This window comes from Papio anubis, chromosome 12 (genome assembly GCF_008728515.1).
Source record: "Papio anubis isolate 15944 chromosome 12, Panubis1.0, whole genome shotgun sequence".
Taxonomy (NCBI): Eukaryota; Metazoa; Chordata; class Mammalia; order Primates; family Cercopithecidae; genus Papio; species Papio anubis.
The window spans coordinates 15,970,138-15,997,457 of NC_044987.1; the positions used below are offsets into that span (position 1 = coordinate 15,970,138).

Sequence of the window (27,320 nt, forward strand, 5' to 3'; positions counted from 1 at the left end):
GCTTGCAGTGAGCCGAGATCGCGCCACTGCACTCCAGCCTGGGTGACACAGCGCGAGACTCCGTCTCAAAAAAAAAAAAAAAAAAAAAAAAGATAACAACTGTACACATTTATGGGGTAAATTTTTATTTTTTATTTATTATTTATTTATTTATTTTGAGATGGAATCTCGCTCTGTTGCCCAGGCTAGAGTGCAGTGGTGCCATCTCAACTCACTGTAACCTGTGCCTCCCGGGTTCAAGCGAGTCTCCTGTCTCAGCCTCCCGAGTAGCTAGGATTACAGGCATGCACCACCACACCTGACTAATTTTTGTATTTTTAGTAGAGACGAGGGTTTCCCCATGTTGGTCAAGCTGGTCTTGAACTCCTGACCTCAGGTGATCCACCCGCCTCGGCCTCCCAAAGTGCTAGTATTACAGGCATGAGCCATCTCGCCTGGAGCAATTTTAATTTTTGTTACAAAAAGCAGACATGTTTTAAGAAAGATGGAAACAAATTCTTATTTTTTTAGAAAAGTAAAAATCCTGTTAGAAACTATTGCCTTATTGCGGCACCTTCCAGGTCTTCTGACTTGGATCTCAGAAGCTGTGCAAGACCAATTGATGCTGATTCTTCGGAAATATAACTGTAACTGAATTAAACCACAGAAGAAAAATCAACCTTGTAAGCATTCTTCTCGAGGAGTCCCATAGTGGCAGTATATTATAATGGTTAAAAGCAGAGACTTAGGAATCAGACTGACCTATGTTTGGCTGCTGTTTTCAGGACTTATTAGCTGAGTGACTTCAGGCAAGTTACTTTAACTGTCTAAGCCTCAATTACCTAATCTGTAAATTGGCGGTAACATCTATCTCATAAGGTTGTGAAGTAAATTAGATGATATAATCTAAGTGCTCCCCTGCAAAAAATCTAAGTGCTCCTACATAGTAAGTACTCCACATTACATATCCACTATTACGAGCAAAATACATCACAAAATTTTTTTGATGCCGTTCCATTTTTAACTATCAGTATCCCAGAAAAGGTGTCTCTCATTTTTAAAGGCCACTTTCCTTGTTTTCCTCTGGCAGGTTTTCAGGATCAAATTTCCAATATTATTTTCTTTTTAAAATTTATTATTATTATTTTGAGATGGAGTCTCGCTCTGTCACCCAGGCTGGAGTGCAGTGGCGCGATCTTGGCTCACCACAACCTTTGCCTCCCAGGTTCAAGCAATTTTCCTGCCTCAGCCTCCCGAGTAGCTGGGATGACAGGTGCGCACCACCATGCCCAGCTAATTTTTGTGTTTTTAGTAGAGATGGGGGTTTCACCATGTTGGTCAGGCTGGTCTCAAACTCCTAACCTTGTGATCCACCCGCCTTGCCCTCCCAAAGTGCTGGGATTACAGGTGTGAGCCACCGTGCCCAGCCAAAAAATTATTATTATGATTCATTATTTATATTTGAGATGGGGTCTTGATCTGTTGCCCAGGCTGGAGTGAATGCAATGGTCCAATCTCGGTTCACTGCAACCTCTGCCTCCCTGGCTCAAGCAATCCTCCTGCTTCAGCCTCCCGAGTGGCTAGCACTACAGGCGTCTGCCACCACACCTGGCTAATTTTTTTTTAATTTTTAATTTTTATTTTTAATAGAGTGGAGAGGGGCGTTTCTCGCTATGTTGCTCTAGCTGGTCTCAAACTCCTGAACTCAAGCAATCCTCCCGCCTCCGCCTCCTGAAGCGCTGGGATTACAGGCATGAGCCACCACACCCGGCCTCCAATATTTTATGTTTCTCTCTCCCTGACTTCCCAAATTAATTATGTCCACAGTTTGAAAATATTTGTTCCTTACGTCTCCATTCACTCATTCCTCGATTCATCCACCCGATGAGCATTGTTAGTGTCTAATTTCTGCAATGTACTGGTGTTACAAAGTTTAAAAATTAATTAGACACAGATCCTGCTTTAAATAAGTTCACAGTCTTCTTTAGCAAATAAGAAAGACAGGACACAAAACTTTGAACCTCAGATACACAAGGAATAATTTTTTTTTTTTTTTTTTTTTTTTGAGACTGAGTCTGGCTCTGTCGCCCAGGCTGGAGTGCGGTGGCCGGATCTCAGCTCACTGCAAGCTCCGCCTCCCGGGTTCACGCCATTCTCCTGCCTCAGCCTCCCGAGTAGCTGGGACCACAGGCGCCCGCCGCTTCGCCCGGCTAGTTTTTTGTATTTTTTAGTAGAGACGGGGTTTCACCTTGTTAGCCAGGATGGTCTCGATCTCCTGACCTCGTGATCCGCCCGTCTCGGCCTCCCAAAGTGCTGGGATTACAGGCTTGAGCCACCGCGCCCGGCCAAGGAATAATTTATTACTGTAAGTATGTCCTATGCCATGGCACCCTGTGGAGGGGAAAGACTACAATGTAATATAGTGCTAGAAAAGGACGTACAGAGTGCTGCGGAATTTCCCCTGGAGAGTGTGTCTACATTCCTGTAAGACTGATCTGGGAGGAACTGCAACCCCAGAGATTGTTGTCCTAGGGGAACAAACACACACCCTGTTTCCAGATTGGAAGGCTAACTCTATACCAGCCCGAAATTTATCAACCGGCGTTGCCACCCGCAGCCGCTAGATGCCGTAACAGGCGCATTTACTAAAACCATAGACAAACAGGCGACTTGGCCGCCCAGAGAGGCTTTATCCGTGGCCCCTTGATCTTCTTCCTGCGCTGAGAGCCTTCGCGGGTGAGGCGTAACGTGCAGGAGGTCTCACGAGAGTGGAAGCAAGTCTCGCGAATTTTAAAATTTATCTTTTTGCCTAGCGACTGACAACAGGCTGGTTGCTTGGCGTATAATGGTAAAGTGGCCTGGCTTTGAGACTGGAGTGAGACCCCAGCCCTAGGCTGGGGTTCTTTCCATTATAGAGGAGACGGATTCAGAAGGGCTACAGGTAATTAGTACTCACCCCAGCAAAAAGGGAACTGTTTTTCTAGAGAGGCTTAAGAGGACTCCCCTTTACCCCATTCCCGGTTACCTCTTCCCATCTCCGTGGTAACTGTTCCTTCGTCACCTCACCACCAACCGTCCTGCTTACTTTATTCACCAAGAAACTTAGGTGGGATCCTATCTGCAAGATAAGGGTGAAACTGGAGGTGATGCTTTTCTGATTATTGGATGGGACCGAGAGACTGGAGTTTCCCTTCTCTTCCGGGACCCTCCCACCCCACCCCGTCTCACCCCACCCCACCCCACCCCAGAGGTGGCTCCAGAGACAGAACTCTTTCTAGAACCTCTACAGCCTCCCCTGAGAAACCTCAACAGCCTTGGCCATCCACATACGACGAATAGTGTTCTGCCCTCGCGCGTGATGGTACAGCTTTGGGAAGCTGCAGAAGTTGGCTTTCTTTCCCTCCACGATTCCCTCGTTCCTCAGCCAGCCTGCCAACAGTTCCTAAATAAGGGCTGCAACAGAATGACTTAACTGCTTGACCGAGGGCCAGGAAACCTTAAGGAAAGTTTGGATGGGGTGACGGTTTTATGAAAAACTAGTTTCTTGAGTAAGGAAGAGGAGCCAGTGCTGGTTTGGAATATACCTCCTGGCAGAGTGCTTGATGTCCCATGATAGGAACTATGTAATCATGTCTCCTTTTGCTTAGACCAAGGTTATTGAAAACCAGACATATGATGAACGTCTAGAGATTAACGACTCTGAAGAGGTTGCAAGTATTTATACTCCAACCCCAAGACACCAAGGTAAGAGAGGAAAGAAGAGAAATGGTACTCAAAGAGCAGGATGGATATGGATTCACAGTTGTCTTCAAGAAGTTCCTATTTTATAATAGCAAATGTTGACTTTCAGAGTCAATTTACTTCACTTGCCATTGTTTGTTTTCTAACTAGTTAAGGGGGAGAAATCATAGCCTTCCAAATTACAGGATCTTCCCCCAGTTCAGCCCTGTCACCATTTACTTCATATTACTGCTTTGCTCCCTATCTGCCAGGAATTCACTGTACTTTTTTTTTTTTTTTTAACATGTTTTTCCCGGCTTTGAAGATGCTTCATAACCTCCCCTTAGACTGCAACCCCAACCAAAATCACAGTGGAATGTTTTTAACGGGCTGAACACTATTTATTTATTCAACAAACTATTTTTTGCTTAATTTTATAGAGACGAGGTCTCACTATGTTACCAAGGCTGATCTTGAACTCCTAGCTTCAAGCAGTCCTTCCACTTTGGCCTCCCAAAGTGCTGGGATTACAGGTGTGAGCCATCGTGCCTGGCCAACAAGCATTTAAAAATGCCTACTGTGTGCCAGCCTTATGCCTGGCACTTGGGTAAATAGTGTTAAATGACACAATGTCCTTGCTATCCCGATGCTTGTAATCATGGGAGGCACATGACAAATGAGTACACACATTCCAAATGTGGTAAGTGCACACCGATGGAGGCAGATTGTTTCTGTTAAGGAGAGTAACAGTGAGGAAGGAGACCTACTTATTTTTATTTTTATTTTTTTGAGACGGAGTCTCACTCTGTCACCCAGGCTGGAGTGCAGTGGTGCAATCTTGGCTCACTGCAACCTCCGCCTCCTGGGTTCAAGCGATTCTCCTTCCTCAGCTTCCCGAGAAGCTGAGATTACCACACCCAGCTAACTTTTGTATTTTTAGTAGAGACAGGATTTCACCATGTTGGCCAGGCTGGTCTTGAACTCCTGACCCCAACCGATCTGCCTGCCTCAGCATCCCAAAGTGCTGGGATTACAGGCGTGAGCCACAACTTCCGGCCAGAGACCCACTTTTGATAGGGTGGTCAGGGAAGATCTAAAGGGGTGACATGTAAGACTGGTAGATGGCAGGGATCCAGACACTGAGGAAAAGTAGACCAGGAAGAGGAAACAGTATGTGAGATGTGAAAAACCTTGAAGCCTGAAATAACTTGGCTTAGTTTGAGGACCTGAAAGAGACCAGTTTACGGTAGAGGGGACTCTACCGTATGATATGGTCAGATCAGAGAGGTAGGGCAGGAAGCATAATAAGCAGAACTTTGGAGGCTGTGTTGCTGTCGTGTGTGGAATGGACTGTTGCGATGGCTGAGTTGAGATGATAGTGGCTTGACCTCTGGTGAGGAAGTTGACAATAAAGAAAAGAGGCAAATATGGTACAAGACAGATTGTCGTAGAATCACTAAGACTTGCTGATGGATTGGATTTGACTCGAGTTAGGAATCAAGGATGACATCCAGGGTTTCTGTTTGTTTATTGTGGTGAAATATACATAACATAAAATTTGCCATTTTAACAATTTTTAAGTGTGCAATTAAATAACATTAAGTACATTCACAATGTTGTATGACCATCACCACTATTTCCAGATCATCCCGAACAGAAACTCCATACCCTTTAAACAATAGCTCCTGATTGCTTGCTTCCACTCTTCCCTGGTAACCATTATTCTACTGTCTCTATGAGTTTGCTTGTTCTGGGAACCACATAAGTGAAGTCATGCTGTATTTATCCTTTTGTGGCTGACTGACTTCACTTACTGTGATGTTTTTAAGGTTCACTTGTATAGAATGTAGACTTTCTTTTTTAAAGCTGATATTCCATTGCATGTATATGCAAGTTTTTTTTTTTTTTTTTTTTTTTTTTTTTTTCTTTTTTTGAGACTGAGTCTCGCTCTGTCACCCAGGCTGGAGTGCAGTGGCATGATCTCGGCTCACTGCAACCTGCGCCTCCCGGGTTCAAGCGATTCTCCTGCCTTGGCCTCCTGAGTAGCTGGCACTACAGGTGCACACCACCACACCCAGCTAATTTTTTTGTATTTTTAGTAGAGATGGGGTTTTACCACATTGGCCAGGATGGTCTTGATCTCCTGACCTTGTGATCTACCTGCCTTGGCCTCCCAAAGTGCTGAGATTACAGGCGTGAGCCACTGCGCCTGGCCTATGCCACATTTTTTAAATTCATTCCTCTGTTAATGGACACTCAGGTTGTTTTCATGTTTTGGCTATTGTGAATAGCACTACTATGAACAGAGGTGTACAAGTGTCCATTTGAGTCCCTGTTTTCAATTCTTTGGGACCTAGCCACCTAGGTTTTTGACTTGAGCATGTTTGTGCTCTTGACAGCTGCAGATATTATAATTTGTTTTTAGTTTGGGCTAATTTAGTAAACAAAAAAAATAGTGTTTAATTTGCATTTCTTTGATATAGAAATCATTTATCATGTTTTCATTCCAGTTAATGCCTTACATCTAATTACACTTTTATTTATTTATTTATTTATTTTTTGAGTCAGAGTCTCGCTCTGTCGCCCAGGCTGGAGTGCAGTGGCACCATCTCGGCTCACTGCAAGCTCCGCCTCCCAGGTTCACACCATTCTCCTGCCTCAACCTCCCGAGTAGCTGGGACTACAGGCACCCACCACCACACTCAGCTAATTTTTTGTATTTTTAGTAGAGACGGGGTTTCACCGTGTTAGCCAGGATGGTCTCGATCTCCTGACCTCGTGATCCACCCGCCTCGGCCTCCCAAAGTGCTGGGATTACAGGTGTGAGCCACCGCGCCCGGCCTATACTTTTATTTTAATTTAATTTTTTATTTATAGAGACAGAGTTTTGCTCTGTCACCCAGGCTGGAGTGCAGTAGCACGATCACGGCTCACTGCAGCCTCGACCTCCTGGGCTCATGCAGCCCTTCTGCCTCAGACCCCCCAGTAGTTGGGACTACCAGCCCATGCCCCCATGTCCAGCTAATTTTTTTTTTTTGAGATGGAGTCTTGCTCTGTCACCTAGGCTGGAGTGCAGTGGCGTGATCTCAGGTCACTGCAACCTCCACCTCCCAGGTTAAGCAATTCTCCTGCCTCAGCATCCTGAGTAGCTGAGATTATAGGAGTGTGCCACCATGCCCGGCTAATTTTTTTTGTATTTTTAGTAGAGACGGGATTTCACCCTGTTGGCCAGGCTGGTCTCGGAACTCCTGACCTCAGGTGATCCACCCGCCTCAGCCTCCCAAAGTGCTGGGATTACAGGCATGAGCCACTGTGCCTGGCCTAATTTTTGTATTTTTTGTAGAGACAGGGTTTCGCCGTGTTGCCCAGGCTGGTCTTGAACTCCTAGGCTCAAACAATCTGCCTGCCTCCACCTCTTAGAGTGCCAGGATTATAGGTGTGAGTCACCGCGCCTGGCATTAATTATACTTTTAATTGTTCAGAGTATTTAAAAGTTGCTCTTATCTTTGCTTGCTGATTCAGGTTCAAACTTGTGACTATTATTTGCCAGGCCCTGGGTCAGTTCCTTGCACATAAATTTTTTCATTTGATCCTTATAAGAGGCCAGGGTGAGAAATATTAGTGACCCATTTAGAGGTGGGAATACTGAGACTGAAAGAGGTTAAATCTTTTTTTTTTTTCCTGTCCATAAGTTTATTGTCTTTATCTGAAAAATCTTTATAGAAAATTGTTTGATTTCACTCTCAGCAGCCCGCTCCTGAGCTCTGAGGAAGCTGGCCTTCTTTTGAGCTACCTGATGTTTTTTCTGAGCAATGGACATTTTGGGACAGTTCCACCTCTGCTTTTTAACTTCTTCCTTGGGCTTATTTTCATAGACTGGATTCTCTTGTATAGCACCATGAGTTTTCTTATACATCTCCTCCATCATGTCTGGTGTTACGCTGTTCTTTTTGTATGGAGAGAACTGGTTCTTGTAAGCATCATCATCTTCTTCCATTAAGTAGCGCATATAATCTGCAACATTCTGTCCCATGATGTGCTTCTGGTGTACTTCTGCATTAAATTCCTTGCTTTCAGAATCATAACCAGGGAATCATTTGGTACTGTGAGGGATAGACAAGCCTCTATCCTATCCTTCAGGGCGCCAAAAACTTTATTCCCAGTGATAGTTCTGGCAAGGCCTGCATCCAAATAGCAGGTAAAGGCACCTGGCTGACCATCAATGCTTTCCACACTGTATTCATTGGCAGTCTTCTCCACTTGGCCTTCACAGATCTTGTTCACGCCAAACCTATTGAGAAGCCTGTGGGCCAGCAGCAGGCCAGTACAATACGCTGCAGCATAATTTGTCAGGCCAACCTTCACACCATATTTTGGCAGTTTTTGTGCATATGCTGCACAGACTATATCCCCCTCTATATGGGCATAAGCAGTCTGACAAATGATATCTCTGTTTGTTACACAAACTATCATCCTGTATTTGGGTGTGTTGTATTTATTTTTATCCTGTATCACCAAGTGTTTCTGAGGATAGTAATCAGTTTTACCCACTCGTCTTCTAAATTTCACTTGATAGCTCTTAAAGTAGGCCTTATTCTTAACAACTTTAGCAAACCCCATCCTGCGGAACAGAGACCTGCGTCCGCGGCTCGACAGAGACCTGCAGGCACAGCAGCACTAGGGGGTGGAAAGGCAAAATCTTTTTAAGTAATTTGTCTTCAAACCCACTCTTGGTATAAATTCAGCACTCTGTGATTTACTAGTGTAAACTAAGGGCAGAGTGTATATTTTTTTCTTTGTCTTTCCTTTTTTTTTTTGAGACAGGCTCTCACTCTGTTGCCCGGGCTGGAGTGCAGTGGCATGAACACTGAACGCTGCTTACCGCAGCCTCAAACTTCTGAAACTCCTGGATTTAAGCAGACCTCCTGCTTTAGCCTCCCAAGTAACTGGGACCACAGGCGCACACCATCACACCCAGCTAATTTTTTCTTCTTCTTTTTTTGTAGATGGGATCTTGCCATATTTTTCAGGCTAGGCTCAAACTCTTGGGCTCAAGTGATCCTCCTGCCTCCCCTTCCCAAAGTGTTGGGATTATAGGCATGAGCCACTGCCTCTGGCCAGAGTTTATATTATTTATGTAATGGCCGATAATTTGATTAGTATAATGTCTAACCCAATGCCTTAAGCATAGTAATATTTAGTAAATATATCTTGAATTGAATTTGCAGAGCCATGACTAGAATTCAGTCTCCTGTCTTTTTAGGTAGATGTTCCATTAAACCTTGTTTTATAAAATGGTTAGAGCATAAAATGTTACAAACTAAAAAATATTTGTCTTTAAAAATCATTTTAACAATAATCTAAAGGAAAACCTTTTTTTTTCCTAAGGACTTCCTCATTCTGCCCATCTTCCTAACAAGGCTATGGCTGATAACAGCAGTGATGAGTATGAAGAGGAAAATAACAAGGTACAGTAATACTCACAGCTTCTTGTAGAATTTCTGCTTTGGGTTTTTAGTAGTTAGAGATTACACCAGTTTAATGCTAAACATTTCTTGAACACTCACCTTCAGTGGTTAGGGACCTTTGAGCTCATGGAGGAAAATCAGTTACAAAGCACCTTGAGATTTTGACCCTTCTTCAGGAATAAAGCCTACTATTACAATTGACTTTGGTGAGGAATTTCATGTAATGTAGGCCAGTGTTTCACAAACTTTCTTGATTATAAGGCTCAACTGAGATACTTATTTTTAAATATACAGATTCCTGGCTGGGTGCAGTGGCTCACACATGTAATCCCAGCACTTTGGGAGGCGGAGGCGGGTGGATCACCTGAGGTCGGGAGTTCGAGACCAGCCTGACCAAAGTGGAGAAACCCCGTCTCTACTAAAAATACAAAATTAGCCAGACGTGGTGGCGCATGCCTGTAATCCCAGCTGCTTCAGAGGCTGAGGCAGTAGAATCACCTGAACCCAGGAGGTGGAGGTTGTGGTGAGCCGAGATCGTGCTATTGCACTCCAGCCTGCGCAACAAGAGCGAAACTCTGTCTCAAAAAAAAAATAAATAAAATAAATAAATAAAATATACAGATTCCCGGTCCCACCCCAGAATCTCAAAAGTAAAAGCCTGGGAATTTATATTTTTTAGGAAGCAGTTCAGGTAATTTTATGCTAAAGCGAGTTTGAAATTATTAGTCTAGGCATTTTTTCATTATCAATATTTGTGATACTGTCAGTATTTTGTGAAAGAGATTTTAATTTTGAGGTCTTAAGACCCAGATACTGGCTGCTGTTATTCTGTGAACCTAGAGAACCACCCTACTTCTGTAAGAAAGACGGCAAGATGCCCATCTCTCTAGAAACATGTAGGACCTTAGAGTTGTACATGTGATTTCTTAAAAACCATTTGTGTTGGCCGGGCGTGGTGGCTCACTCCTGTAATCCCAGCACTTTGGGAGGCCGAGGTGGGCAGATCACCTGAGGTCAGGAGTTTGAGACCAGCCTGCCCAACATGGCGAAACCCCGTCTCTGCTAAAAATACAAAAAATTAGCTGGGCGTGGTGATGGGTGCCTGTAATCCTAGCTACTCGGGAGGCTGAGGCGGGAGAATCACTTGAATTCGGGAGGCGGAGGTTTCTGTGAGCCAAGATCGTGCCACTGCGCTCCAGGCTGGGCGATAAGAGCGAAACTCCGTCTCGAAAAAAAAACAAAAAACAACCATTTGTGTTTAGCCTTAGCACATTATCCAAAGGTTATGTTTTTTTGTTTTGTTTTGTTTTGAGACGGAGTTTCACTCTTGTTGCTTGGTTCCCTGCAATCTCTGCTTCCCAGGTTCAAGTGTTTCTCCTGCCTCAACCTCCTGAGTGGCTGGGATTACAGGTTCACCACGCCTGACTCATTTTTGTATTTTTAGTAGAGACAGGATTTCACCATGTTGGTTAGGCTGGTCTTGAACTCCTGACCTCAGGCAATTCACCCGCCTCCGCCTCCCAAAGTGCTGTGATTACAGGCATGAGCCACTGTACCCGGCCTGTTTTTTTTTGTTTGTTTGTTTGTTTTTTGTTTTTTGAGATGGAGTCTTGCTCTTTCACCCAGGCTGGAGTGCAATGATCTTGGCTCACTGCAGCCTCCTCGGCCTCCCAAAGTGCTGGGACTACAGGTGTGAGCCACTGCACCTGGCCTGATGGCTGCATTTTAATGGTTTTTTTTGTTTTGTTTTGATACAGAGTCATCTCGCTCTGTTGCCCAAGCTGGAGTGTAGTGGCACGATCTCAGCTCACTGCAACCTCCACCTCCCCGGTTCAAGCGATTCTCATGCCTCAGCCTCCTGAATAGCTGGGACCACAGGCCTGCACCAACTCGCCTGGCTAATTTTTTTATTTTTAGTAGAGACGGGGTTTCACCATGTTGGCCATGTTGGTCTCGAACTCCTGACCACGTGATCCACCCGCTTTGGCCTCCCAAAGTGCTGGGATTATAGGCGTGAGCCACCGCCCCAGGCTGACAATATTCTTAAAAGTTCCCTGTGCCGGCCGGGCGCGGTGGCTCAAGCCTGTAATCCCAGCACTTTGGGAGGCCGAGACTGGCGGATCACGAGGTCAGGAGATCGAGACCATCCTGGCTGACACGGTGAAACCCCGTCTCTACTAAAAAATACAAAAACTTAGCTGGGCGAGGTGGCGGGCGCCTGTAGTCCCAGCTACTCGGGAGGCTGAGGCAGGAGAATGGCGTAAACCCAGGAGGTGGAGCTTGCAGTGAGCTGAGATCCGGCCACTGCACTCCAGCCTGGGCGACAGAGCGAGACTCCGTCTCAAAAAAAAAAAAAAAAAAAAAAAAAATTCCCTGTGCCAAAACCGCTTCCTATGTGACTAAGAATAATTTTGGCAAATCTTGAATTGAGAAAGAATGCTCTAGAAAGTTCTTATCAATCATATACTAATAAGGCATAGTCACTGAATAAATTCTGCAACTGTGTTTCATTATCTGCCATGCATATTACAGCTTAGTTAGAATATACTTTTATCTACCTATAATAAATTTGTTATTCTTAGAGCAAAATGTGACCAAAAGCAGTTTTTGGTGTCCTGTAACGTGTCACAATTTTGTGTGCCAATAGCTGCTTTACCATAAAAACAAATTAATTTTGAACAACTGGAATCAAACGTGTTAACCTCAGTATAAGACATGTGGTATATAGAAACCAAGTTTTGAAAACCTACTTCTAAAGGGGGCCAATTGGTCATCCTTCAGGTCCTAAGGGAGGGCATGCCACAGGCTCCAGGCCACAGAGGCAAAGACATGGACCCTGTTCCACCTGCCCCTGAAAGTCTCAAGTGCCACCAGACCCCTTCTCATGGACTTGAGAGGGTGGGATGGTACAGAGAGAGCCAGAAGCACAGAAAGGTAGGTTATAATGCCAAGGACAGAAGAGCTGCTTATCTTGAGAGAGAATGTGTAGTCATTGTATGTAATTTATGGGGTAAGGGAAGGGAAATACGATAGGTCAGATACTCCATGAAGAGAAATATCACTGAACAAAAATGGAAAGTCCATAGTCTCTGGAACTGCTGGTTAGATGGGCACAAGGTTAATTTTGAACTTTCTTCTTTTGATAGTTTCAAGCAGCTTACGCTGGGCAGTCTTGCAAATTAAGTACTAGATTTCCTCTCTATGGTCTTTGTGAGTATTAAGACCCCTAAAGTTTCTATTTCCACTTCATCTTCCCCGATTTTCTTCCAAAATAACTAGAGTTGCCATCTTCTTCTTTGAAAGTCCATAGCTTTTTGGGCCGAAGCTGTCTAAAGTGTATGCAGAGCGCTGAAGATCTAAGTAATATGTACAGTAGATAAAATTAGATGGAATTTATACCCCAGCCTCAAGTAGAGAAATGGAATATGGTTCTAGCAAGTGGAGTCCCCATTTGTAGCTGAGCAGGGGCAGAAGAAGGCTCTCAAGCCCCTTCTGGGAAGTGCTCCCTTCTCTTTCTGGTGATGAGGTGCCAGGTGGTTGGGGTATTGGTTAGAGCAATAGAGAACTGGGCATAGGTACATTTGATTTTTTTTACTTGAAGCTTTCTATGCCTGCCCTGCCCTATCTCAGGAGAAGAAGAAGACCTCACAGTTGACACCTCAACGGGGCTTTAGTGAAAATGATGATGACGATGATGATGATGATGATTCATCTGAAACTGATTCTGATTCTGATGATGATGATGAAGAGCATGGAGCCCCTCTGGAAGGGTGAGGAAAGAACACCCAAGCCAAGGGTTTTCTTCAGAATACCTCCTTCAAAACACTGGAGTGGGAGGACGTCAGTTAGAAGTGAAATTCCAGCATCTCTTTTGATCTCCTGTATTTAGGATTTTCAGGTGTCTCAGAAACCCAACATAATAATGAGTTTTCCTCCCTTTCTGACTCCACTACCTCATCCAGTCCTATAGTATCACTTGTACTATCTGAAACATTTGTGGGCTTGGGGATTACATGAGATTTTGCTGAGTAAATCTAAAAGGTGGTGGCCAGGCATGGTGGCTCAAGCCTGTAATCCCAGCACTTTGGGAGGCTGAGGTGGGAGGATTGGTTAAGGCCAGGAGTTCAAGACCAACCTGGGCAACATAGCAAGACCTCGTCTCTACAAATTTTTTTTTTTTTTTTTTTTTTGAGATAGAGTCTTGCTCTGTCGCCCAGGCTGGAGTGCAGTGGTGTGATCTTGGCTCACTGCAAGCTCCACCTCCCAGGTTCCTGCCATTCTCCTGCCTCAGCCTCCCAAGTGCTGGAACTACAGGCAACCACCACCATGTCCAGCTAATTTTTTTGTATTTTTAGTAGAGACGGGGTTTCACCATGATAGCCAGGATGGTCTCGATCTCCTGACCTCGTGATCTGCCCACTTAAGCCTCCCCAAAGTGCTGGGATTACAAGCATGGTTTCACTGCCTGGCTGCCCAAAATTCTTTTTGAGACGGAGTCTGCCTGTCGCTTCAGGCTGGGAGGCAGTGGCCGGATCTCAGCTCACTGCAAGCTCCGTTTCTCCGGGTTTACGCATTCTCCTGCCTGAGCCTCCCCAGTAGCTGGGACTACAGGCACCGCCCCACCTCACTCGCTAGTTTTTATTTTTTAGTAGAGAGACGGGTTTCACTGCATAGCTTGTGGCTAGTCTCGATCTCCTGACCTCGTGATCCACCCGTCTCGGCCTCCCAAAGTGCTGGGATTACAGGCTTGAGCCACCGCGCCCGGCCCCCCAAAAATTTTTTAAAAATTAGCCTAGCGTGCTGGTGTGTGCCTATAGTCCCAGCTGCTCAGGAGGCTGAGGCAGGAGAATCACCTGAGCCCAGGAGTTTGAGACTGCAATAAGCTATGATTGGGCTTCTGCACTCCAACCTGGTCAACAGAGTGAGACCCTATCTCAAAAATAAATTAAATTAAAAAAAAATAACACTGCTAAAAACACTTGTATAAAAATTTCTTTTTTTCTTGGTGCAAACTATTTTCATGTCAGCTATTTAAATCTCTCTTTTTTTTTTTTTTGAGACAGAGTCTTGCTCTGTTATCCAGGCTGGAGTGCAGTGGTACTATCTTGACTCACTGCAACCTCTGCCTCCCAGGTTCAAGCGATTCTCCTGCCTCAGTCTCCTGAGTAGCTGGGACTGCAGGTGTGTGCAACCACACCTGGCTAATTTTTGTATTTTCAGTAGATAGGATTTCAACCATGTTGGCCAGGCTAGTCTTGAACTCCTGACCTCAGGTGATCCCACCCGCCTTGGCCTCCCAAAGTGCTGGGATTACAGGTGTGAGCCACCATGCCCAGCCCTAAAATCTCTTGTTGTACCTTTTCTTGTCATCCTTTCATTAAAAAAGGGTGAACCATTTATGCTACATTTTAACATAAAAAAATATTATATTTTGGATTTTCTGCACCTCTGTCCTTCAGAGTCAGAGATAATTGAGAGTTAAGTATGATCAACTTTAAAGTTGCCTTGCAAGCCACCAGGAAAGGCAGATATTGGAGAGGCAGAAGCTAGGTTTAGGATCATGTCCCTATAGTCAGTAACACAGCAGTACCTAGGACCCTGCCACCTCTGCTCTCCTCTGGCCACCTCGAACAAACTATTTTCCTTTTCCCAGGGCCTATGACCCTGCAGATTATGAGCATTTGCCAGTTTCTGCTGAGATTAAGGAACTCTTCCAGTACATCAGTAGGTGAGTACTAGGACCTCCCACCATACCCCACTATCCCTACCTTGCCCCAAACCTTTCCTACCTCTAGTCTGAAACAGGGCCATTCTCTGTAGATTTTTTTTAGCCTGAATAGTAAAGTAATTTTCTCTGACTGTCTCCACCTTCCCTTGGCAATATCTCCTAGGTACACACCTCAGTTGATTGACCTGGACCACAAACTGAAGCCTTTCATTCCTGATTTTATCCCAGCTGTCGGGGATATTGATGCATTCTTAAAGGTATAGTCAGTACATACTGAAAATGACTCCTTAAGTGTTTCTTCTGATGCCCCTGTTACTCTTTTTTTTTTTTTTTTTTTTTGAGGCAGAGTCTCGCTCTGTCGCCCAGGCTGGAGTGCAGTGGCGCGATCTCGGCTCACTGCAAGCTCCGCCTCCCGGGTTCACACCATTCTCCTGCCTCAGCCTCCCGAGTAGCTGGGACCACAGGCGCCCGCCACCACGCCCGGTTAATTTTTTGTATTTTTAGTAGAGACAGGGTTTCACCGTGCTGGCCAGGATGGTCTCGATCTCCTGACCTCGTGATTCGCCCGCCTCGGCCTCCCAAAGTGCAGGGATTACAAGCGTGAGCCACCACGCCCGGCCTGCCCCTGTTACTCTTAACAGTTTCCCTAATTTCTTTGACTAGCGTTGGCTAGTCATGTTCATTTCATTGGAGTTCTTAACCTTGCTCTCAACTCCAATTTATACTCATTGCTCTTAAGTAATACTTAATATCTCATTATACATTGTTTGTCATGTATTTGCTTCCTAATTATCTAGGACAACAGGTTTATATTTAAGCTGCTATGGATCATATATTTTTTTCTGGATAGTATTGAGTACAGCAGGATAAGCATGCTTTTAATACTAGTAATAATGATGAACCAGAAGAGTTCTTCCTCTTTAACTTACTGGAAACATGTTCCTTTCTGCTTTCTTACCTTTTCCTTAACCAGGTCCCACGTCCTGACGGAAAGCCTGACAACCTTGGCCTGTTGGTATTGGATGAACCTTCTACAAAGCAGTCAGACCCTACAGTGCTCTCACTCTGGTTAACAGAGAATTCTAAGCAGCACAACATCACGGTAAGTTACTAGCTTAGTATAGGCTCCAGCTGGAGAGAGCCAAGAGCGGAGGAGGCCTTGCTGGCACTCATACAGTTGACTTACTGCCTATCAAAAGAGATGGCAATCGCTTTTGGCCAGCCCTATTTTTTTAATGACAGCTTTATTTATATATAATTTATATACCAGCAAGTTTAGCCATTTAAATTGTACAACTTATTTTAATATAATCACAGTTGTATAGCCATCACCACTACCTAATTTAGAATATTTCATCACCTCAAAAAGAAACTTCATACTCGTTAATATTCACTCCTCATTCTCCCACTTCCTCCTAGACCCTGGTAATGACTTCATTCCTTTATTACGGCTGAATAATATACACTGTGTGGATTTACCAGATTTTCTTTATTCATTCTCTAGTTCTTTCCACTCTTATTAATAATAGTGCTTTGAATATTTGTATACAAGTTTTTGTGTGGGTATATATTGTTATTCTGTTGGGTATATACATAGGAGTAGAATTGCTGGGCCATATGGAAACTCTATGTTTAGCCATTTGAAGAACTACCAAACTGTTTTCCAAAGTGGTTGTACCATTTTACATTCCCACCAGCAGTGAATGAGAGTTCCAGTTTCTCTACATCCTCACCAATACTTTTTGTTTGTATTTTTTATTCTAACCATCCTAGTAGGTGTGAAATGGTATTTATTTTATTTTATTTTTTTCTGAGACAGTTTCACTCTTGTTGCCCAGGCTGGAGTGCAGTGGCGCAATCTTGGCTCGCCACAACCTCCGCCTCCCGGGTTTAAGCAATTCTCCTGCCTTGAGTAGCTGGGATTACAGACATGCGCCACCATGCCCAGCTAATTTTGTATTTTTAGTAGGGACAGGGTTTCTCCATGTTGGTCAGGCTGGTCTCGAACTCCCGACCTCAGGTGATCCACCCACCTCGGCCTCCCAAAGTGCTGGGATTATAGGCATGAGCCACCAAGCCCCGCCTAAATAGTATTTCATTATGGTCAGTCCTGCCATTTTGACCTATCCCCTTTCCATGGCTCCAGCAAATGATTATTTTTTTTGAGACAGGGTCTCGCTCTGTCACCCAGGCTGGAGTGCAGTGGTGTGATTGTGGCTCACTGTAGCCTCAATCTCCTGTGCCCAAGCAATCCTGCTACTTCAGCCTCCCAAGTAGCTGGGACAGACCACAGGTGTGTGCCACCATGCCTGGCTAGGTTTTTTTTGTTGTTTTTTTTTCAATTTTTATTTTGTAGAGGCAAAGTTCTCCCTATGTTGCCTAGGCTGATCTCAAGTGATCCTCCTGCCTCAGCCTCCCAAAGTGCTAGGCCTGCAGATGTGAGCCACTGCACTTGACTTTTTTTTTTTTTGAGACGGAGTCTCGCTTTGTTGCCTAGGCTTAAGTGCAGTGGCACGATCTCGGCTCACTGCAGGCTCCGCCTCCAGGCTTCATGCCATTCTCCTGCCTCAGCCTCCAAGTAGCTAGGACTACAGGCGCGCACCGCCACGCCCAGCTAATTTTTTGTATTTTTAGTAGAGACGGGGTTTCACCGTGTTAGCCATTATGGTCTCAATTTCCTGACCTCGTGATCCGCCGGCCTTGGCCTCCCAAAGAGCTGGGTTTACAGGCCTGAGCCACCGTGCCCGGCTTTTTTTTTTTTTTTTGAGACAGGATCTCGCTCTTGCCCAGGCTGGAGTGTAGTGGCACAATCGTAGCTCACTGCAACCTCAAACGCCTGGGCTCAAGCAATCCTCCCATCTCAGCCTCTAAAGTAATGGAGACCACAGGCATACACCACCACGTCTGGCTAATTTTTTAATTTTTAATACAGACAAGGTCTCACTGTGTTGTCCAGGCTGGTCTTGAACTCCTAGTCTTAAGTGATCCTCCCACCTCAGACAGCCAAAGTGCTAGGATTACAAGTGTGAGCCGCCATGCCTGGCCTGGCTTCAGCAGATTTTATCAGGGTTTCCTGTCCCCTTCATTTGAGTGCTGTTTCATGTGGCAGCGGCTGCCATCTGCAAGCCTGAATATGAAACAACAGTGGATATAATGAGGACACTGTAAAAACAAGAGAGCTACTTCAGTGCCATCAGCTAGGCTTTCTCCTTATTTTCCTAGCAACATATGAAAGTAAAAAGCCTGGAAGATGCAGAAAAGAATCCCAAAGCCATTGACACGTGGATTGAGAGCATCTCTGAATTACACCGTTCTAAGCCCCCTGCGACTGTGCACTACACCAGGTAAGAAATACCACATTCTTTACAACAGTAACATATAGTAACCTTCACCACTTGTGAACTATTGCTCCTGAGAAGAGGTCCAGAGGCTGGGAACATATTTGATCAACCTGAGGTCCTGTGGATCCTGGCAACTGCTAGCTGAGATTGTAGACATCAAGTTGGTAATTTCTCTAGTATTACTTAGCTAGCTCCTTCAAACCCCAGGCCTGGGTAACTTTGGTATGCCCAGTCTAGGTTCTCCTGAAGGCTTCCTGATGTGCAGATTGAAGACTTCTCCTTCATCCTAGAATATGCTGATCCAGAGGTTGCTGATGTTATCATTTCATTTTTCTTGTTCATATTTACCTTTATACTTTTAGGCCCATGCCCGACATCGACACACTGATGCAGGAATGGTCCCCAGAGTTTGAAGAGCTTTTGGGCAAGGTGAGTGGAAGGTAGCCGGAGGTAAGATAAGAAAATATGGTATTCGCTCTAGGGCCCAGTGTTTTTTCTCTTCCCTCATTATTATTATTGGCAACTTTTTCTTTTTTTTTTTTTTTTGAGATGGAGTCTCGCTCTGTTGCCCAGGCCGGAGTGCAGTGGCCGGATCTCAGCTCACTGCAAGCTCCGCCTCCTGGGTTTACGCCATTCTCCTGCCTCAGCCTCCCGCGTAGCTGGGACTACAGGCTCCTGCCACCTCGCCCGGCTAATTTTTTGTACTTTTTTTTTGAGACGAGTCTGGCCTGTCTTCTGTGGCTGGAGTGCAGGCCGGATCTCAGCCTTCACTGCAAGCCCGCCTCCCGGTTCACCATCTTCTGCCCTCCCAGCCTCCCTCCTGAGTAGCTGGGGACTACAGGCTCAGCCACCTCACCTCGGCTAGTTTTGTATTTTTTTGTAAGAGATCGAGGGTTTCACCAGGAAAGAAGCTAGGGATGGGGCCCTCGATCTCCTGACCTCGTGATCCACTGCCTCCCGGCCTCCCAAAGTGCTGGGATTACAGGCTTGTCATCATGCCCAGCCTTTTAGACTTTCTTTTTAGTAGAGACGGGTTTCACTGTTAGCTAGAAGGATGGTCTCGATCTCCTGACCTCGTGATCCGCCCGTCTCGGCCTCCCAAAGTGCTGGCTTAAGCCACTGCGCCCGGCCTATTGGCAACTTTATCTTTTTTTTTTCTTTTTTTTTTTTTGGAGACAGGGTCTTGCTCTTCCCAGGCTGCAGTGCAGTGGCATGATCATGGCTCACTGCAGCCTCTACCTCCCAGGCTCTAGCGATCCGCCCACCTCAGCCTTCCCAGCAGCTGGGACCACAGGCATGCACCACCACATTCAGCCAGTTTTTTAATTTTTGGTAGAGATGAGGTCTTGCTTTGTTGCCCAGGCTGTTCTCAAACTCCTGTTCTCAAGCAATCCTCCTGCCTCAGCCTCCCAAAGTGCTGGGATTACAGGCACGAGCCACTCCGCCCAGAGATCATTAACTTTCTTTTTTTTGAGATGGAGTCTCACTCTGTCGCCCAGGCTGGAGTGCAGTGGCATGATCTCAGCTCACTGCAACCTCCACCTCCCAATTCAAGTGATTCTCTTGCCTCAACCTTTCTAGTAGCTGGGATTACAGGTGCTCACCACCATGCCACCATGCTAATTTTTGTATTTTTAGTAGAGAAAGGGTTTCACCATGTTGACCAGGCTGGTCTTGGTCTTGAACTCCTGAGCTCAAGTGATCCGCCTGCCTTGGCCTCCCAAAGTGCTGAGATTTCATTAACTTTTTAATGATAACACATGAAACCCTTGTATATATTGTAATTCGATATATAAGAAAGAAAGATTTTGTTTTTTTTTAGACACAGTCTCACTCTGCTGCCCAGGCTGGAGTGCAGTGGTGTGATCTCGGCTCACTGCATCCTTCGCCCCCGTGCAGGTTCAAGCACCTCTCCTGCCTCAGCCTCCCAAGTAGCTGGGATTACAGGTGCCTGCCACTGTGCCCGGCTAATTTTTGTATTTTTAGCAGAGGAAGTGTTTCACCATGTAGGCCAGGCTGGTCTTGAACTGCTGACATCATGATCCACCCACTTCTGCCTCCCAAAGTGCTGGGATTATAGGTGTGTGCCACCGCGCCCAGCCAAGAAAGATAGTTTTTTAAATGATTGGTGATAGAATGAGGGTATAGTGAGACAATTGACTATTTGAAAAAAAATTAAATTAGGTTTCTGCCTCAACCATATGTATGTGAATTTCAGATGAATTAAAGAGTTAAGGTGGGTCGGGCACAGTGGCTCATACCTGTAGTTCTGTCATTTTGGGAGGCTGAGGTGTGAAGATTGCTTGAGCCCAGGACCAGCCTGGGCAACATAAGGAAACCCTGTCTCCAAAATAAATAAATAAATAAATAAGTAAATAAATAAAAGAAGGGAAAAAAAGAGTTAATGTAAAAATAAAGCCATGTAAGTAATATAATAAAATATAGGAGATACAGAAGGAGCATGACTGAAAAAATAAATGAAATAAAATATAAGAGAAATTTAATTCTCTCTTTTTAAAAAATTCAAGTGTCTTATAACTTAGGGAAATTTAATTCTATTAGGATGGTTAGGTGTTTCTCAGTGTAAAAGAAACTTAAAAGTCATATTGAGGCCAGGCGCGGTGGCTTAGGCCAGACGTGATGGCTCACACCTATAATCCCAGCACTTTGGAAGGCCAAGGCAGGTGGATTACCTGAGGTCACGAGTTTGGACCAGCCTGGTCAACATGGCGAAACCCCATCTCTACTAAAAAAATACAAAAATTAGCCAGGTGTGGTGGCGGGCACCTGTAATCCCAGCTACTCGGGAGGCTGAGGCAGGAGAACCACTTGAACCCGGGGGCGGAGAGGGGCGCGGAAGTTGCAATGAGCCAAGATTGCACCACTGCACTCCAGCCTGGGTAATAGAGCGAGGCTCCATCTCAAAAAAAAGAAAAAGTCGTAATGGAGTGGGAGGCTGAGATAGGAGGATTGCTTGAGCCCAGGAGTTTGAGACCAGCCTGGGCAACATAGATCCATCTCTATTAAAACAACAAAAAAAGGCCAGGCACAGTGGTTCACTCCAGTAATCCCAGCACTTTGGGAGACCGAGGTGGGCGGATCACGAGGTCAAGAGATCGAGACCATCCTGGCCAACATGGTAAACCCCATCTCTACTAAAAATACAAAAATTAGCCAGGCATGGTGGCGAATGCCTGTAGTCCCAGCTACTCGGGAGGCTGAGCCAGGAGAATTGCTTGAACCCGTGAGGCGGAGGTTGCAGTGAGCCAAAGTTGTGCCACTGCACTCCAACCTTGTGACAGAGCGAAATTCTGTCAAAAAAAAAAAAAAAAAAAGTCATGATGGAGAAAATGTGACAGTTTAAACTCATAGAAATGAAAGGTTCTACATAGGAATAGATACCATAAACAAAGTTAAAAGAAAGTGGCAGTCTGAGAAAAAATATTTTATGTATGTATATAATAGAAAAAATTACTATCCAAGCAAAGAGCTCTTATATATTAATAAGAAAAGGAAACTGGGCCAGGCATGGTAGCTCACACCTGTAATCCCAGCCTGTAATCCCAGCACTTTAGGGGACTGAGGTGGGACGATCACTTGAGGCCAAGAGTTCAGGACCAGCCTGGGCAACAATAGGAGACTCTTCTCTACAAAAAAATAAGTAAAAGGAGCTGGACGCGGTGGCTTATGTCTGTAATCCCAGCACTTTGGGAGGCTGAGGCAGGTGGATCACCTGAGGTCTGGAGTTTGAGACCAGCCTGGCCAACATGGTGAGATCTTGTCTCTATTGAAAACACAAAAAACAACTGGGCGTGGTGGTGCACATCTGTAATCCCAGCTACTCAGGGGGCTGCGACAGGGGAATCACTTGAATCCGGGAGGTGGAGGTTGCAGAGGCTGAGATCATGGCTCTGCACCCCAGTCTGGGCAACAAAGCAAGACTCTGTCTCAAAAAAAAATTTTTTTTAAGTATCAAAAAAGAAAAGGAAACTGAACAAAGATGCCCAGCAGGTCCTTCCTAGCCATCATGTTTAAATTGCTGCGCCAGCTCCCCAGCATTCCCTGCCCTCTGTCCCTGGTTCTTCTTGATGACACTTATCTTCTAAGGTACCATAGACTTTATTTATTTAGTTTGTTCTTTCTTAGTAAAATATAAGCTCTATGAAAACAGATTTTTTTTTTTTATATGAGGAATTGATCGTAAACGCAAAGAATTTGGAAACAGTCGCTTGAGCATTTTGAAGCTGTAGTTGATGGGAAGGTGTCTGATTAGGGGATTGAATAGCTAGGTTGCAGTACAGCCATTCAGTGAAATACTATGCAATGGAATATTATTTAACCTTATTTTGCTCTAATACGAAGAAATAACAGTGATATGTTGTTAAATGAAAAAAGCAAATCATAGCAAGTTGCAGAACTATATGTACTCCATTTTTTGTAAAAAGAGAAAAGTTTTAAGAAACCAGTAGTTTAAAAAGTTCACACTGTGACTTTTTAGTTTCTCTGTTTAGATTCAGAGCCTGTTACCTGAGTTAGATGTCATGCCCATTTTCTCTGTTCATATGGTGTCCTGGGATCATTAGGCATTATAACACCAAGTAATGCATATATCACTGTTAATACTTGCCCATAACTTGGTATCCGTTTCTTTTTCACAGATTCCCACAGGAAAAGAGTATGGCAGTGTATTTTACCTATAAAATGTATGACCAATTCCATACTGATCGGGGGGAAAAAGTAGCATTTTGTATTATTTTGCTAGGCTGCCATAACAAAGTACCACAGACTGAGTGGCTTAGACATCAGAAATGTATTATTTCATAGTTCTGGAGGCTAGTAGTCCAGTAGTATACTGTCTAAGATCAATTTGTTGGCATGGTTGATTTTCCTTCCTTCCTTCCTTTCCTCCATCCTGCCCTCCCTCCTTCTTTCCTTCCTTTCTTCCTTCATCCCTTCCTTCCTTCCTTTTTTTGTTTGCGGGGGGGGTGTTACTCTGTGCCCAGGCTGGAGTGCAGTAGCTCAATCTCAGCTCACTGCAGCCTCAACCTGCTGGACTCAAGCGATCCTCCCACCCAAGCCTCCCAAATAGCTGGAACTACAGATACTCAGCACCACACCTGGCTAATTTTTTTGTAGAGATGGAATTTCACCATGTTGCCCAAGCTGGTCTCGAACTCCTGGGCTCAGGTGATCTGCCCACCTCAGCCTCCTACAGTGCTGGTATTACAGGCGTGAAGCCGCCATGCCCCACCAAAGGTGATTTCTTCTGAGGGGTCTCTCCTTGGCCATCTTCTGTCTGTGTCTTCACATGGTCTTCCCTTTGTTATGTGTCTCTGTCCTGATTTCCTCTTCCTATAAGGACACCAGTCATGTTGGATTAAGGCCCACCCTAATGACCTTGTTTTTGTTTTTTTTTTTTTTTTTGAGATGGAGTCTCGCTCTGTCGCCCAGGCTGGAGTGCAGTGGCCAGATCTCAGCTCACTGCAAGCTCCGCCTCCCGGGTTCACGCCATTCTCCTGCCTCAGCCTCTGGAGTAGCTGGAACTACAGGCACCCGCCACCTCGCCCGGCTAGTTTTTTGTATTTTTTTAGTAGAGACTGGGTTTCACCATGTTAGCCAGGATGGTCTTGATCTTGTGACCTCGTGATCCGCCTGTCTCGGCCTCCCAAAGTGCTGGGATTACAGGCTTGAGCCACCGCGCCCGGCCATGACCTTGTTTTAACTTAATTATCTCTTTAAAGATGTTATCTCCAAATATAGTCACAAGGAGTTAGGAACTCAATATCTGAATTTTAGGGGAACACATTTCAGCCCATAACATGTGTCTTATGCTAGAAGCTCTTTTCCTTCAGAGAGAGAGTGGTTCTGGGACCACTGACACCAGCCTTTTGACTTTGGTCCTTCCCATGCCTCTTCCAGGTGAGCCTGCCCACAGCAGAGATTGATTGCAGCCTGGCAGAGTACATTGACATGATCTGCGGTGAGTTCCTCCTTCCTTTCCTCGTCCCCATCTCTGGTCAGAGGCGCTCTAGGCTTTTGGACAGGCTTGTTTACTCTGGAAAGATAGCATCTTGAGTTTTAGCTTTCACGTTAAGCCCGTTGTGCTCTTTGGCAGCACTCGAAGGTGGTGGTTGGGCTTATGTGACTACCTGCTGGGTATTTAACCCCCAAAGTCATAGTGACACCCCATCCGCCAGGGGTTTGGCTATCCTAAACAGAAGTGCCCCTGATTCCCAGAGTTTGTTTGGTTCTGTTCCTGGAAGTTCTTCTTCATTTCAGCCATTCTAGACATCCCTGTCTACAAGAGTCGGATTCAGTCCCTCCATCTGCTGTTTTCCCTCTACTCAGAATTCAAGAACTCCCAGGTGAGCCAAGCATCAGGGGTTGACTTAAGCTGTAGAGAGGCTCACTAGTTTCTACTGTTCTGAACCTGCTGTGGTTGCATCCTGTAGCGATGTAGGATGTCTCTGCCCAGTTACCTTTGCCCTTTCCCATAATTAGGAGAACAAACGAGGCAGGGATGGGGTTTTCAAGGGGAAAGTGGAGGAAAAAAAGGGTGGGGGGAAGTAAGAGATGTGGGCCTTAGGTGAAATTAGCCGAGGATCTGCAGAGGATACTCATTCTTTCAGGAGAACCAATGGCCTCATGAATGGAAGCAGGAAGGAAATAAAGGGGGGTCATTTTAAAGAAATTAATGCTTGCTAAAATATAGCAACTAGCATATCCCTAATACTCAATGTTCCCTCTCCTCTTTCCTTGCAGCATTTTAAAGCCCTCGCTGAAGGCAAGAAAGCATTCACTCCTTCATCCAACTCCACCTCCCAAGCTGGAGACATGGAGACATTAACCTTCAGCTGAGACAGCTCCCAAGCTGCTGTTTCAAGGCCGAGCTGGCCCCTCTGCCCCAGCTGAGATGGACAGATCGTTGTCAGCTACTTGATGTCCTTGCCTATGCCACAGCTTGGCTCAGGGCCAGTGCATGCCCTGCTGCCCTCTCTGCCAGAGGGCACAGAACATGTTTGTTTAATGAACCTGCCTGCCTCAGATTGCTGTCCCTGGCGAGTTAATGCATCTATACCACTGTGGGGATTTGAGTTAGAAGAATTGGAATTTCTGAGATCCCATGGAGTTTGGATTGGGAGGAAAGCTTAAAAGATTTCCTTTGGCCGGCATGCCTCAAGCCCGTAATCCCAGCATCGGGAGGCCGACACACTGGCGGGTCAGGAGATCGAGACCATCCTGGCTAACACGGTGAAAACCCTGCCTCTCTACTAAAAAATAAAAACTAGCCGGGCGAGGTGGCGGGCCTGTAGTCCCAGCTACCCGAGGCTGAGGCAGGAGAATGGCGGGAACCCGGGAGGCGAGCTTGCAGTGAGCTGAGATCCGGCCATGGCACTCCAGGCCTGGGTGATAGAGCAAGACTCCGCCTCAAAAAAAAAGATTTCCTTTTTGTGGGAGGGATGGAATTGTTTTCTTTCCTTCGTAAAGTTAGTGGGTAAAAATTTTATAAATCAAATGCTCTATTATATTGTCAGATTATTCTGCTATTTAATATGAAAGAGAAAAGGCTGACTGATAAGGCAGAGACACAGGAACTTTGCTTAGTAATGGGCATTAAATGAAAAGTAGTTAAAGCAAACACATTTTGTGAAATAAAATGAAACCCCAATCCTCCAAGATTGGCAGTCGAGGGGAATCATTTTTCTGCTGGAATTTAATTTTTCTAAGGGTCTCTCTTCAGTTAATGCTGCCTTCCTGAGGCTGTCTGCCTCCAGACCTGTCTGGTTGTGGTCTCAGGGAGCGTAGCTATTGCAGTAATCTGGGTGAGAGGTGATTGGGGTGGCAGTAGTAGAGATGGACAGATTCAGGAAATATTTTGGAGTTATGTCAGCCAAGCTCCAGTCAGGAAGTCTGAAACCATGCTAGTTATTTCTAACAAAGGGTGTTTAGCCAGGCACGGTGGCTCATGCCTGTAATCCCAGAACTTTGGGAGGCTGAGGCGGGCAGATCATGTGGTCAGGAGTTCGAGACCAGCCTGGCCAATAATATGGTGAAACCCCATCTCTACTAATAATACAAAAATTAGCCAGGCATGGTGGCATATGCATATAGTCCCAACTAAGGAGACTGAGGCAGAAGAATCACTTGAACCTGGGAGGTGGAGGTTGCAGTGAGCCAAAATCGTGGCACTGCACTCCAGCCTGGGAAACAAAGCAAGACTCCGTCTCAAAAAAAAAAAAAAAAGAAAAGAAAGGGTGTTTAATATGGGGAATTGGCCAGGTGCAGTGGCTCATGCCTGGAATCCCAGCACTTTGGGAGGCTGAGGTGGGTGGATCACTTGAGGACAGGAGTTCAAGACTGGCCTGGCCAACATGGTGAAACCCTGTCTCTACTAAAAATACAAAAAATTAGCTGGGTGTGGTGGTGGGCACCTGTAACCTCAGCTTACCAGGAGGCTGAGACAGGAGAGTCACTTGAACCCAGGAGGTGGCAGTTACAGTGAGCCAAGATCGTGCCACTGCACTTCAGCCTGGGCAACAGAGCAAAACTCTTTCTCAAAAAAAATATGTAATAATATGATAAACTGGTTCCAAAAGTGTTGTAGAGGCTGAAGGAGCAAAAGGGAGAATGGAGGGTACTGAGGAACATAAAAGTTAAAGGGGTGGTAGCCATTGCTGGCGCTGGTAGCAGAGGTGCTCAGCTGGGGCCAGGTCTTCAGTAGCCGAGGAGGTGCCACACTCAGGCACTGCTGACCACCACAGGTGTGTACTGCCACCACTACAGTGACTAGAGCAGTGGCTGCTGCTTCCTTCTCCCACTGTCTCGTCCCCTGCTGGTGCCTGCCACTGGCAGAGGTTAATAGTTTGCCAGGGAATCTGGCAGTAGAAAGCAGAGTGTAGAAGGGAAGGATAGGACTGAGAGACGACAAAGAAATATCCAGTAGACATAGAACCAAGAGAACTTGCTGATTGAGCCAGCGTGGGGGATGGAAGGAAAGAAATCAAGGATGACTCCCAGCTTTTTTTTGGCTTGAGCAGCTGAATGGATAATGAAGCCAAATACTGATACGGGACAGAAATTGTT

The 27,320-nt window shown here is 45.4% G+C and overlaps 1 protein-coding gene and 1 pseudogene across 3 annotated transcripts; one reads left to right on the plus strand and one right to left on the minus strand.

Annotated features, from left to right (window-relative positions):
- The first annotated feature begins 2,324 nt into the window (after positions 1-2,324).
- On the plus strand, positions 2,325-25,282 carry IFT46 (intraflagellar transport 46). 3 transcript variants are annotated; one of them, XM_009187406.3, is made up of 13 exons: positions 2,325-2,344; positions 3,627-3,723; positions 9,088-9,167; positions 11,949-12,101; positions 12,798-12,937; positions 14,821-14,895; positions 15,059-15,152; positions 15,869-15,997; positions 18,118-18,239; positions 18,599-18,665; positions 24,156-24,216; positions 24,516-24,601; positions 24,999-25,282. In XM_009187406.3, exons 3-13 carry the CDS (start codon positions 9,123-9,125, stop codon positions 25,092-25,094), a joined length of 1,068 nt encoding a protein of 355 aa, XP_009185670.1. In that variant the 5' UTR covers positions 2,325-2,344; positions 3,627-3,723; positions 9,088-9,122; the 3' UTR covers positions 25,095-25,282. The 3 variants fall into 3 exon arrangements, with proteins under 3 accessions (XP_009185670.1, XP_003910839.1, XP_009185672.1); XM_003910790.2 differs by lacking the exon at positions 2,325-2,344 and adding an exon at positions 2,639-2,920; XM_009187408.1 differs by lacking the exons at positions 2,325-2,344; positions 11,949-12,101 and adding an exon at positions 2,663-2,920.
- LOC103877949 lies at positions 7,361-8,362 on the minus strand (annotated as a pseudogene).
- Positions 25,283-27,320: the final 2,038 nt, after the last annotated feature.

Coding starts and splice junctions, on each gene's coding strand:
- IFT46 (XM_009187406.3), top strand. CDS start 9,123: ATGGCTGATAACAGCAGTGATGAGTATGAAGAGGAAAATAACAAG. Junction 15,153..15,868: donor ATATTGATGCATTCTTAAAG/GTATAGTCAGTA, acceptor TTCCTTAACCAG/GTCCCACGTCCTGACGGAAA. Junction 15,998..18,117: donor CTAAGCAGCACAACATCACG/GTAAGTTACTAG, acceptor TTATTTTCCTAG/CAACATATGAAAGTAAAAAG.